Below are 12,502 nucleotides of genomic sequence, written 5' to 3' on the forward strand. Positions count from 1 at the left end.
CTCCCATTTGGGAAATAAACTATCACAAGATCCTTGAATTTAAGAACTTGAAAGACTTTAACAGATCCCTATGCCAACATAGCACATTCATTTAAATGCCTTTGGTTAACATCTCTGCCAAGGTGTCATCTAGCCTCACTTGGATGCTTCTAATGAAGGTTCCAACAGAGAATATGCACTAAAACCCAGAGGGACTGGGTTATGAGGACTGGTGTGTGGGGGTGGTGATGGGGTGATTAAGGAATCCTGCTGCAGGGAAGAAGGAGGGTACTGAGACCTCACTTTGGGTCTGGGGAATGTGGAGACAAGGACCCAGTGTGGGATTCCTCACCGGTCAGCCTTTGTCTGAGCAGCATGCTAAGGGGGTGGAGCGGATGGAAAGGGCGGATCTGAAGGAGAGAACAAACTACTTTCCTAAGCAGCCCTTTCTCCAACTGACAGCTCGGCTCTCCTACATCTTGGTCTTTCTGGATTGTGTAGCAAGGACAAAAATATTGGGTTGGGCATAATGAGACTTCAATTACTATTCTACATCTGCTAGCAATTAACAGTATGATCTTAGACAAGTTCAAAAAATTATCTGAAACTTGGAAATAGGTGAAAGAGATTATTGGGTATTCTTTCAATGCCAGGCTTGACTTTCTATTTACTAGACTGTTTAACTTCACTATAAGGCAGAGGCTCATTTGGAAATTTTTGTTCTGTAGAGATGCAAATAATTTCTTCCCAGCGAAACTAATAGCTTCAAAGTTTACAGTTTATGATCCTGTTAAACATAAACCAATTTTTGAATAGCTTATAACCCAGTAAGCCATTAAATTGCCTATCTGTATCTGGCTTCTCAAATGCTCTTTGGGCCCGTCTTAAATCTTACTGCTTTCCTCATTAATTAATGAGCTCATAAAAATCTTTGAAACCTGTTCATTTAACATCTCTCTATAAGAAACATGATTTTACTTTTTTGAAAATTAATCTTTAACAGGCAACTAACTCACTTCTGCCTCCAAGGACTTGGTTTCCTTATCTGTTAAAAGATACATTAGGACTAGAGGGTCTCTAAGGAACCCATCTAAGGTGCCTGAGCTGCCACCTGGGACCCTCTTTCCCATCTTCCCAGGGTCTCCAGAGAACCAATGCCTGACAGTGTCACTCCCTGCCACCCAGCCCCCAGCGAGGTGGTCAGATCAAAAGAGAACACGGCTCTGCTCTGCTCGCCTGCAGCAACTCTAAGGTTGTTTAGAAGTTCCCAGGAGCCGTAATACATTGTTCTGCCCAATTTACTCCCATTTCCCTGCCTCTCCCCTCCCCAACCAGCCCCTACTTCTCACTATAAACCTCAGACATTTCTAGTTCCACATCCCCAGGCTTTTAGTTTAATTTGAGGGTAAAGTATCCCCACTGAGTGCTCACCTCCTTGACATTCGTAAGTGGCAATTGGTGCCCTCTGGCCTCTGCTCAGGCTGCAGGGGTCAAATAGCTGCTCTCCTTACTCCCACTGCTCTAAACTGCTTCCGCTCTGACACCTGAGGAATCTGCCCTCCCAGACCTCCAGAGGCTTCTCTCCCTCTGCCTTGCTGGCCTGAGGGTGTTCAGCCACCATACTCCAGCTCAAAGTGCCTTGAGTTCACCAGGGCTGAAGATGTGAAGGGTAGATGGACACAGAGGACATGAAAGGCAGGTTGAAAAGGGCCGTTGGAAACATTTAGCATTTAGTGAAATCCATAGCTTTTGGCCCTGGACTATATCTAATGATCAACACGTAAAAAAACTTTTCCATTTCAGGGGATGATGATTTGTTAACAGGAGCTATTTTTTGCTGAATCTTCTCAGGTCAGATCTCTGTCTGCCTGAGAATCAGCTCAGTGCTTGCAGTGTTCATAAAATAAATATGGTTCTGTTTCTGATCCCAGCTTGGCTGCCTGGCCGGACTGATAATACTCGCTCATGGTTTGGTGAGGTGCTGCTGAGTTCCTCTCCACACCTTTCTCTGTTCAGTAAGATTCCAGTCTACTACATCAGGATTTAGGTTAATTCCCTAGCATGGGAAGGAAGTGATGCTTCCCAGGCTGCTGGCCACATCCTGGCCTCATCACTCCTCAACTATACAGCTTGTGGGAGGTGAGGGGGTAGCTGAAGTTTGGGCTCAACAAATCAAATAATATTTATTTGAGACTGAGTGGTTATCCAAGGTGCCATAGAAACAAAATCATCAGATGCTCTGATGTGGTTATCCTGGAAATGTAATTTGAAATCAATTAGCAATGAACATATTTGACACTTTGAATGGGTCTTTTAAAAACAAAAACAAAATCAAAACACCTTCCTCCTTTATATGACAAAGAGCTTGGGGATCCTCTGCTCCAGTTAAAGACAAGTTTCTCCAAGAACTTTTGGGGGCAGGGACATTTGTGTCCCTGAGAAGAAAAGCCAACTCTAAATGGACCACATACCTCTTTATAAAACCCTTGAGTCTTAGAGACACAGTTCTCTCCAGGTTCACATCCTGGCTAAGAGAAGGGCCAGGGTGAACACTCCTGCTCCACCCCAACCACAGCAGGGAGAGAGGAGATGCAGAAGGAAGACCGGGGAGAGGGGGAAGGAGGGCCCAGCCTGGCCATTCCCTCTTGTCCCTTCTCTGGACCTGCCATCTCAGTGAACCCAGGCCTTCACCTCCCCAAGGCCCAGCCCCTTAACATAATAATGACAGAAATTAGATCCACTCTTAAAACCTAAAAGATACAGAGGTGGTGATCCTCCAGCACATCCTATTTCATTCACCAGTCTGGCCCCTACAGAAACCAATCCAGTCCTGGAGGATGACATTTGACTCTCTCAAATGCAACCAAGTAGAGGTCTCAATTACAACTGCTAATACCAGAGGTGACATTTTTGTTAGAGCAAATGCGCATTGCCTCAGATACATGGTATATGGAGACTGATCTGATGAATTTATTCTGAAACTGAGCCTCATGAATTGCCTTGACCTCAGTTTTCCCTTGCCTGACTTCTATTTCAGATCTCTCTACTCTGCTAAGTCACTTGCTATCTCTAGTCCATCAGTTTTCTAGCTTCAACCCATTTTCTGGTCCTATGTATTGATGCTTCTTTTCCCTTTTTACTGTCGGTAGGGTTTCAAGACAGATCAGAGGGAAATACATGTGTTTATCTTCTAAATTTAATTGGAAGACGTTAACCTATTTTTCAGACTGAGAAACTGAGGCCCAAGAAGGGAAAATGACTTGCCCCAGGTCACACGGCGTAATCATGCTGGAAGTAAAGTCTCTAGTTCCCAGGCCAATGTTCTTTGTAAAAAAAATAAATTAAATTAAATTTTAAAAATTGCAAAAAGGTATGAAAATAGGAGGAATGTAGAAATTCAGTAGGATGGTTTGGGGCGAGGGGCATTTAGAAAAGGAGAATGCTGGTGAGAGCGGTCTGAGAGAAAATGAAAATAGATGTCCCCCCCCCCAAAAAAAAGAGGAAATATTTTTATCCTTGGGTTTCACTGTCTTCACATTCCTTCAAGATATTTATTGTCTATAGGAACCCCTCTCTGTGGTTACCACTATCTTATTTCAGACTCCCCACTATTTCTAGTCTGCACTCCATCATTTCCCAGCAGTATATAGTATTTTAAAAATATGATTCTTCTCAAATTGCCCATATTCTCATGCTTGCAGTGACTCCCATTGCCCATGGAGTAAAATCCAAATCTCTTAGTTATTTCAATAACCCAAATTTTTGAACTAGTTAGGAAGAGGGATTGATAGGGGAAAATAATGGGAAGAGATGGGAGCAACTTGGTGAAAGAAAGGACAATGTGATGGTGACAAGGAGAAAAAAAGGTGAAGATGACTCTAAGGTGATGAGCTTGGGTGACTGGGGCAAATTAGAATAGGAAAGCCAGAGGTGCCAATGAGGTTGGTTTTGAACATAGTAGTGTAGAGATGGCAGTGTGAGCGCCCTGTAGAAAGGCCTCGGGGACAGGTGGAAAGAAGGAGTGAAAGATGCAGCCACGCCCTTCAAGATCCCAGGAAACGGCAAGTTCCTACATGCTTCCCAACCCAGTGCTGGAAGAAGTGAGAGAATCCGATAGCCCCAAGGGGCATAAAAGCAAAGGCAGTCTCTTTAGGGTGGGAACATTGGGTGGCTTCAAGTAGGAGAGAAGAAAGAACACCAGGGATAACATATCAATATTTTTCAATTGTAAAATGCTCTTTTTGTTGTTAAAACTGAAGCATACCTAAAATATAATAGCCTGATCCCTACAGTGCTATTGATAACTGTATTTGTTTTTTATTGTTGCTGTAACAGATTACCACAAATTTAGTGTATTAAAATAACACAAGTCTACTATCGTCTAATTCTGGAGGTCAGAAGTTTAAATCTTCCACCTCCACCCACCCCCACCCCTGAATAACTTTCTTTTTTTTTCTTTTTCTTTTTTTGTTTAAATATATCTTTATTGATTTCAGAGAGAGGAAAGGCAAGGGAGAGAGAAAGATAGAAACATCAATGATGAGAGAGTCATTGATCGGCTGCCTCCTGCACGCCCCCGACTGGGGATCGAGCCTGCAACCCGGGCATGTGCCCTGACCAGAAATTGAACCCTGATCGCCTGGATCCTAGGTCGAGGCTCAACCGCTGAACCACGCCAGGCCAGGCTGAATAACTTTCTAATAACACTCATGACCCCGAGTTCTTGTGAAGATAAAGTCTAGATATTGATACCAATAAGTGAATGAGTGAATAAATGACTATAAACACCTTTTAGTCATTCAACAAATATTTATTACTGGGCTTATTCTCTGCTAGGTCATGTCTGAGAATATCTGCAAAGAAAGCCCAGGAAACCAGTTTAGTCTACAAACTTGATTTGGCTTGGTCTCGAAGCAAATTATTTGTCACATTAAAATGGCAGCTAGTTCACTGATTGCCATGAAATTAAGACAGGAAGGAGAGACAAGCCTATTTTCTTCATTCTATTTAAAACAATCTGGATGTGACGGAGATCCACAGAGAAGCAACGCGGGCACAGACCCATGCGATCAAGTTATCTTGGTCTGCCCCTCGTGTGGGCTGTGGGCTTGTCCCAGGCACCGGGGTTCTAGCCGTGGTGTGGCTGGGCCCTGACCTCTCGTACTCATAGGAATACCACGTCCCCTGAGCCTCCTCTGCCTCAGCTGACTGGTTCATGTCTTGGTTTTGGCCGAACACGTCACCAGTGTGAGGGAAGCTCCCAATCTCCATGTAAGAGGGAGGGGGTGGGGGTGATATAGTCATGCGGTTTTGTAAGTTCAGTCCACAGAAGCCCAGAGAGCATGCCTCACAATTGGCCATGTCATGGGACCCATCCAAAGGCACCTCCGGCATCACAGGTATCTCTGAGAACTTCTTGATGCCATTTCCGTAGCATTTCTCCTGAATACGGCGTACCAGGTTGTTCAAGATCCTCATGGCGCTCTCCTTGGAGAATTGAGGCTTCTCAAATTGAGCCCCAGGACACTTCTGGCACCTCTGAGCAAAGAGCCGCATAAGCACCTGGCCCTGAAACTGCCGTCGCTCCAGGTACATGTGACATAGGATCTGCACTTGGGCGGAAGCCCAACTTCTCCTGCATGAGGAACACTGGAACCTGCAGACAGAAGGAAGAAGCCCATTATTCCCTCATCTAATTATTGACCTGAGGGATATGGTCCTGCCTTGATGAGATCCCTTTCAATTGAAAAAATGCATTTGATATTGACAATTTGACAAATAAAAATAAGAGGAGCTGTGTTTCAAATAAAGCTTTTCCCTAGGACCCACTGAGCTTTTCCTCATGCATGGTTCCAAGTCTGCATCTTGGCCAGTAAAACATCTCTGGATATCCCAAAGGGAAAACATTTCTGCTATCTGCCAGCAAATTTGGTCCTCACAAGGGTCACAAAATTTCTTGTAAGGTACAGTAATCCCCCATTATCTGTGGGGGATATGTGACCTCCCCACACACAGTAAAAACCTAAAACCCTTACATGGTACTAACCCTTATATGTTTTTCCTATACATACTTACGATAAAGTTTAATTTCTCAGTTAGGCACAGTAAGAGATTAACAACAATAATTAATAATAAAATCGAACAATCATAACAATACTCTTCAGTAATTTTTATATTTTTCAGCCCAAACTTAGTCCTCAGTCTGTATAACCACCCTGTACTTGCAGTAAGTGGCTTGGTGTCCCTCATTCCCGGGAATCCCTTGCTGAAGTGGAAATTTGCATAAGGGGGAACCTTCTGTACCTATTTTGGAGCAGGCACTGTAATTGGTGCTTTACAGTGTTATACCATTTAATTTTTAAAGCCCCCTCTGACATAGGTGTCATTGAGCCCAATACCCAGATGAGAAAATTGAGTCGTAAGGGATACACAAATTGCTCAAGAACATACAAGGTAAGTAGTAGTAGAGTCATGTTTTAGTACCTGGCTATTTGAAACCAATCTTGTTTATTTACCTACTACACCACATCACCTCTAATGAGAAATGTGGCTAGTCTTGCACCTAGAAAAACTAACTTAGGACCTGAGACCATAATGCTTGGGTTGGAGACCCCATTCCATAGTTTACATAGTTTACATTGGGGAGACCTTGGAAAAAAGCACTTTCCTACTCAAAGCCTCAATTTATATATACATCAAATAAAAAATATTCAAGGATTATATTGTCATCGTTAAATGAGATAGTATATATGAAAGTACTTTGTAAATTACAAAATGCTTTTTAAAAATCGGTTGATATTTTTCCAAAAGTACGTTGATAAGTTGTTTTTCTCATCTTAGAATGAATGTCAAATCAATTCATCTGAACAAGAGAAGCACCTTCCTATTTGGGGAAGTGTCTCAAGGAGCTCTGGCTAGTGTGGAAACACTTACATGGCTTACTGGCTTAGAGAGCAGAGCAGAATTACTGCTACATGGGCTCAGGCCAGTGCCTTGAAAACTGTTCTGCAGACCCCTAGAGGGTTCTGCCATTAAAAATATTATATATTTTATATATTCTATATATCAGATATGTTCTATAACATGTGATATATAAATATATGTTATTGAAAATGTATAATAAAGAAATTATAGCCCAGCCGGGAGTGGCTCAGCGGTTGAGTGTCGACCTAGGATCCAGGCGATGGGGGTTCGATTCCTGATCAGGGCACATGCCTGGGTTGCAGGCTTGATCAATGACTCTCTCATCATTGATGTTTCTATCTCTCTCTCTCTCCCTCTCCTTTCCTCTCTCTGAAGTCAATAAAGATATATTTTTTAAAAAATGAAATTATATATGTATATGCATTATCATATGGAAATGGAGGAGGAACCCTTGCTCTGCCTAGGAAGGCCAGACAATGCTTTACAGAGGAGGTGGCACTTGAGTTGGTCCTTAAAGGCCGAATAAGTGGGGAGGAAGAAAAGGGCCCACCAAACCAGCAGAGATCATGACAAGGGAATAGACGTCTGAAAATGCATGGCATGGCTAATCCTCCTTAAGGAATGGAACAGAAGATACCTGAGGCAGGATAGGGGCAGGCAGGGAAGCAGGACGACAGCTGAGGTGGAAAGTAGAGTGAAGGTCCCTGTGTACTATACCAAAAAAAAAAAGACTTAATTGTCCAGGTCAGCAATTCTCACCTTTCTGACATGGGCAAGGAAGTTGGTGACTGCAACCTGGAGGCTCACTGGAAGTTGAAAAGGGAGATGGCCAGTAAGAGAGAGGCATTACTTAGGGACTCCAGGCACTAGGGTTTAGATTTCTTTCTTGAAGCACAATTGCCTTCTATTATGCCCAGGCTTTCAGCTTTAAAGGGAGACCCCAGTCCCATGCTGGTATTAATTGGGGCTAGCAGGGCTGCTATAGCCTGGGGAAGCCAGTCAGGACTGAGGGGGGAGGTAGTAGAAGGTGCTGCCTAGAGGTGGTCTGGAACAAATGAGATGGTGAGGGAATAGGAAGACAGATTTATGGAACATAGAAGCATTTCTCAGGGAATTGCAGAAATATTTAGGGAGAAAACCTAATAAAAGAAGAAACTTAACTTCTTGCAGGTAAGCAAAATGGAGGCTGGAAGTCTTATTTAGATCCTAAGGAACAGGGTGACCACAAAAGGATGGAGAGCCTGGTGACACATTCTTTTAACAAGCCCTCAAAACCATCAATCAATCAAAGAGGCCAGGCTGAGCCTCTTCGTCTACGAAAGCCCACTGCCAAGCAAACTCTCACGTACCTGCCAAATGCTTTCTGCTGGTATTGTTTCCACCCTAGGGCCACACAGTCTGGCTGAAGAGTCTCATCGAACGTCAGGGTCCATCTGTCCCAGAGATTCACCTCCTGGAGCAGTTTTTGAAATGTCGGCTCCCATGTCCAAATATCCAAAATCATTCTCTCTCGAGGCCTGGAATTCATGTTTAGTGTGTAGCTTTCAGTTTCACTGGATACGCAGCAAGAGATAAAAGTAGTTTCAGTTTCTATGTCCAAGCACACGTGACCATTCATTTCAAACTAAGTACAGAGAACAAGCCTTTCTTTCCAGGACAGAGGGCAGCAGAGTTTGCTAGTTTGTGAACAAGCCTTGCTAAGAGACATCTGAGTACAGAGCTCTGCTCTAGATTCTTTGGGCACCAAACAGTTAGCTTTTTAAAAACTGTTGACACTGTTACAAAAGTCCCTCATTCACCCCACTCTTTGCCCACCTCCTCCTCCTCTCCCTCTGGCCTTCGCCACACTGCTGCTGGTGTCCATAGGCTGTGCATATATATTCTTTGGCTGCTCCTTCACCTTCTTTTATCCTGTGCCCCCAACCACTCCCTCCTGACATCTGTCAGTCTGTTCCATGTATCCATGCTTCTGGTTCTTAGTTAGCTTTTATTTAATTTTTCTCTCATTTCACACTATGCAAAGCACTATGCTCAGCACTGGGACAAGTACCATTGACTAAAAAACAGTTCCAACCCCCATAGATGCTCAAAACCTTGTGCAGACCCAGGGGGTGGGTGAGGGGAACTTATGTCTGACCCTCTCTCATGCACTCTGTAAACCCTCACCGCAGTCCTCTGAGGAGGATTATTACTGGTATTTTGCAGGTGAGCATCACAGAGAGCTGGGGTACCTTGCTCAAAGCTATCCAGCTAGTAAGCAGCATAGGTGACCCCAAAACATGCAATGTCTCTATCGACCTCCTTCCCTGAGGAGCAGCTGAAAATGGTGTCCACAGTCCAGGCTGGCTCTCTGGAGCCAGCGTTAGAGGGACCTTCTTGAAACCTTTATCTCATGGTTTGGTCTAGTGAAATCTCCTAGGTCCCAGGGCAGGATGCCAGGCTGAATGAAAGGATTATTTAACTCTGCCACTCACTATGTGAACTATCTTGAGGGCAGTATACAATCACATGTGGGAGTCATATTTTGGTGGCAAGATAGAATCCTCATTCATGGGGTGAGGGATTGGAACTAGAGGACCTTACAGTTGTTTCTAACCCAAAAAGTCTGAGATTCTAGTAAATAAGCTCCATCCCTCTGAAGTTTAAATGAGGGAGATAAGACAAGCAGGACACTTATGTCCTTGGAAGCCCCACTACAGTTATTGTGTCCCAGATATGATCGGCCTGTCTTCTCAGCTCTCTAGACTGCAACATGCTCTGTGTGGGAGGCAGAAACACTTCACCCTTCTTCTTTCCCTCCCAGGATAGTCTCTTCTATACAAATTCTCACTGCTTTCATAACTATACACATTGAGGGCATCTATGTCTATACAGACAATTATAGGAACTTGGAATTGGACCCACAGAATATCAGAACTGAAAGCCCTTAGCGATCAACTTATTCTCTTTTTTCTGATTATTATATGTAAGAAAACTGAGACCCAGAGGAAAGAGCACTCCTGCCTAAAGTTACACAGCAAATTAGTGCCAATACTGGATCAGAACCCAGACATCTCATTTCCCAGCACTGAGTTCTGCTCACCTGCCCCAACCATACATAGGCCCTTTCCCTTACTGTTTCTTCTACTTTCTGCTGGATATAAGACCCCAAGGCCATTTTTTTTATCCTTTATCTTCAGAGCATGACCACATACCCTGCCTCCTGACTCCTCAAGTGGTCATTTTTTCCCAAAATGTTGCCTTGAGTGTCCCCTGCCTATTGCCCTCGGCCTCTGCTTTGTGTATTTCCTTTAACACACAACTGCTTCAGGCCAGCATGGTCCAATGGACAGGGAAGCGGGGAGACTATGCGTATAATTTCCGATTTGAGATTTGAGGGCTGGAAGAAACCCATTACCTTCCCCAGCAGTACAAAGAAAAAGAAGAAAAGGAAACTATGGCCCTTTTAGAACCTCATGACCCACTGTAGCCCACTTGTTCCTTTGGACTGAGGCCTTGTAACTCCAGTATAATAGAATCATGGATTTGCTCTTTTGGAAGAGACCTGAGATAGCTTCTTCTGACCCCTCCTCCCATGTCACTGAAAACCAAGGTGTGGAAATGACTTGCCCAATCACACAGTGTGAGAGTGGTGACCTCTAGGTTTTCACCAGTGGTTGGTGACTTATCATAGGCTGGTTAAAGAGTTCCTGAAAAGACAGTAGGACTATAGGAAGAGTCCCCCAAAACAACAAAGCACGGGTCAATTCTGTAAGGGGGCTATTGGAAAATTTAGATTTTCAGCAGTTCAGAGCTGGAATGATTCTATATGGTTCATCTAATCCTGAAATGGCAAGTGATGTTTCTTCTTGTTCTTGGCCCAAGAATGACCTAGCTAATCAATGCTTGAACCCCTCTCTCTGGGTCCCGGTGTAACTTCAGAATCCCTTTCATCACAGTTCTGGATAGCCACTTCCAAGCAATTGGTAAATAAAACATTTTTCTTCTTCTATTTTTTTTCCCCATTCCTGCAGTAGTCCAGCTCCCATATTTTACAAGTTGCAGAAACCAAAGCCAAGACAAATTTGCAATAACTAGAGCTAAAAAGTCCAGTTTCGTAATCTTAGGTATGTGCCCATTTTCAGAATATCACATGACCTTTCACAAATAAGTCTAGCACAGAGCTTAACACAAACATGTTTTTCTAGGGGATATTTAGGCTTGGGAATGAAGAAAGGTAGGCATGAATGATAGAGATTGAGGGGGTGAGACTGAAAGAGGAGGTGGAGGTTCTGTCTATGATGCTCTCCACTTGATAATTTATTTCTATAGTTAAGTAGCTTGGAGGTGGTAAAAAACGGAGGAACTTGAATTGATTTAAGGAGAGAAGCAAGAAATAAGAAATGTAGTCCTTAATGTAGCAAGAATTTTACTTACTTTTTTTTTTTTAATTTTTCTTTTTTTCTAAATATATCTTTATTGATTTCAGGGAGAGGAAAGGAGAGGGAGAGAGAGATAGAAACATCAATGATGAGAGAGTCACTGATTGAGCCCGCAACCCGGGCATGTGCCCTGACAGGGAATCGAACCCCGATCGCCTGGATCCCAGGTCGACGCTCAACCGCTGAGCCACGCCCGGCAGGGCAAGAATTTTACTTACATTTTAAACATCTCTTCAACAGAAAATTTCAAGGTGATTGATTTGGAAAACAATGAGGCTGGATGATTCCTAACCTAAGTCCATTCCTCCCACTTCAAGTTTTCAGAGTAGGAGAAACAAATCCTGGACTAGGAGTCCCTGTTGTGTTGGTGATGTCAGACATACCTTCATCTCCCAGACTCTGAGGTAACCTGTCTAATCAGTGGCAGAGCCAGGACTCAAATTTTTGATGCCACACTAGATCCTATGAAAACATAGGCATGTCTAAAGAAGGAATGGGTTGCTAATGGTAGAAAAACAGGCAAGAGTCACAGGGAGCTATTTTGGGTAATTTTAGTGGGGGTCTTCATGCTGTTCCCCTAAAGTTGTGCTCTCTGGGTTGAGTCCCCTGAGCTCATCAGAAGAGCCACCGTCCAGTTAGAACTACCTCTCATCATAAGGTGAGCCTAGGGGAGAAGGGGAGTGTTGAGATCACAGCATTCTGTAATGAAGGGGCACAGTATCGGTGGCCCTATCCTGTGCAGTACAGATAATCACAACTACTTACAGCAGGGAACAGTAAAGTTAAGGGAAAGCAGAATTAGATAGTTGTCTTAAGAAATATAAAAAAACCAAGGGATTCTGGTCAAGAGGGCAAAGTAGGTAGAGACTGTACTCACCTACTCCCATGAACACACCAAAATTACAACTAAATTATAGAACAGTCAACCTGGATAACCATGTGAAGACTAGCTTAACAGATGTCCTTTAACTTAGGATATAAAGAAGAAGCCATGTTGAGGCTGGTAGAAGAGGCAGAGATGCAAAAGAGACTGGCCCCATACCCACATGCGGCGGTTAAGAATCTGGACGGCTATCTCAGCTGCAGAGGTCCCACTGAGGAGCAAGGAGCCTCATCCCCACGCCAAGCTCCTCAGCCTGGAACACCGGTGCCGGGAAGAGGATCCCACATAACATCTG

General features: G+C 43.7%; 1 protein-coding gene across 1 annotated transcript; it reads right to left on the reverse strand.

Annotated features, from left to right (window-relative positions):
* Positions 1-4,986: 4,986 nt before the first annotated feature.
* Positions 4,987-8,431, reverse strand: RTP4 (receptor transporter protein 4). The gene is made up of 2 exons (XM_016200135.2): positions 8,253-8,431; positions 4,987-5,635 (listed from the first exon to the last, which is right to left on the reverse strand). The coding sequence occupies exons 1-2, from the start codon at positions 8,429-8,431 to the stop codon at positions 4,987-4,989; spliced, it is 828 nt and encodes a 275-aa protein (XP_016055621.2).
* Between the last annotated feature and the right edge of the window lie 4,071 nt (positions 8,432-12,502).

Source organism: Miniopterus natalensis, chromosome 6 (genome assembly GCF_054644295.1).
Source record: "Miniopterus natalensis isolate mMinNat1 chromosome 6, mMinNat1.hap1, whole genome shotgun sequence".
Taxonomy (NCBI): Eukaryota; Metazoa; Chordata; class Mammalia; order Chiroptera; family Miniopteridae; genus Miniopterus; species Miniopterus natalensis.

Bases quoted from the DNA above. Each gene is read 5' to 3' on its own strand.
- RTP4 (XM_016200135.2), bottom strand. From the start codon at position 8,431: ATGAATTCCAGGCCTCGAGAGAGAATGATTTTGGATATTTGGACATGG. The intron at 5,636-8,252 runs GTACGTGAGAGT...TTCTGTCTGCAG, and splicing joins CAGCAGAAAGCATTTGGCAG to GTTCCAGTGTTCCTCATGCA.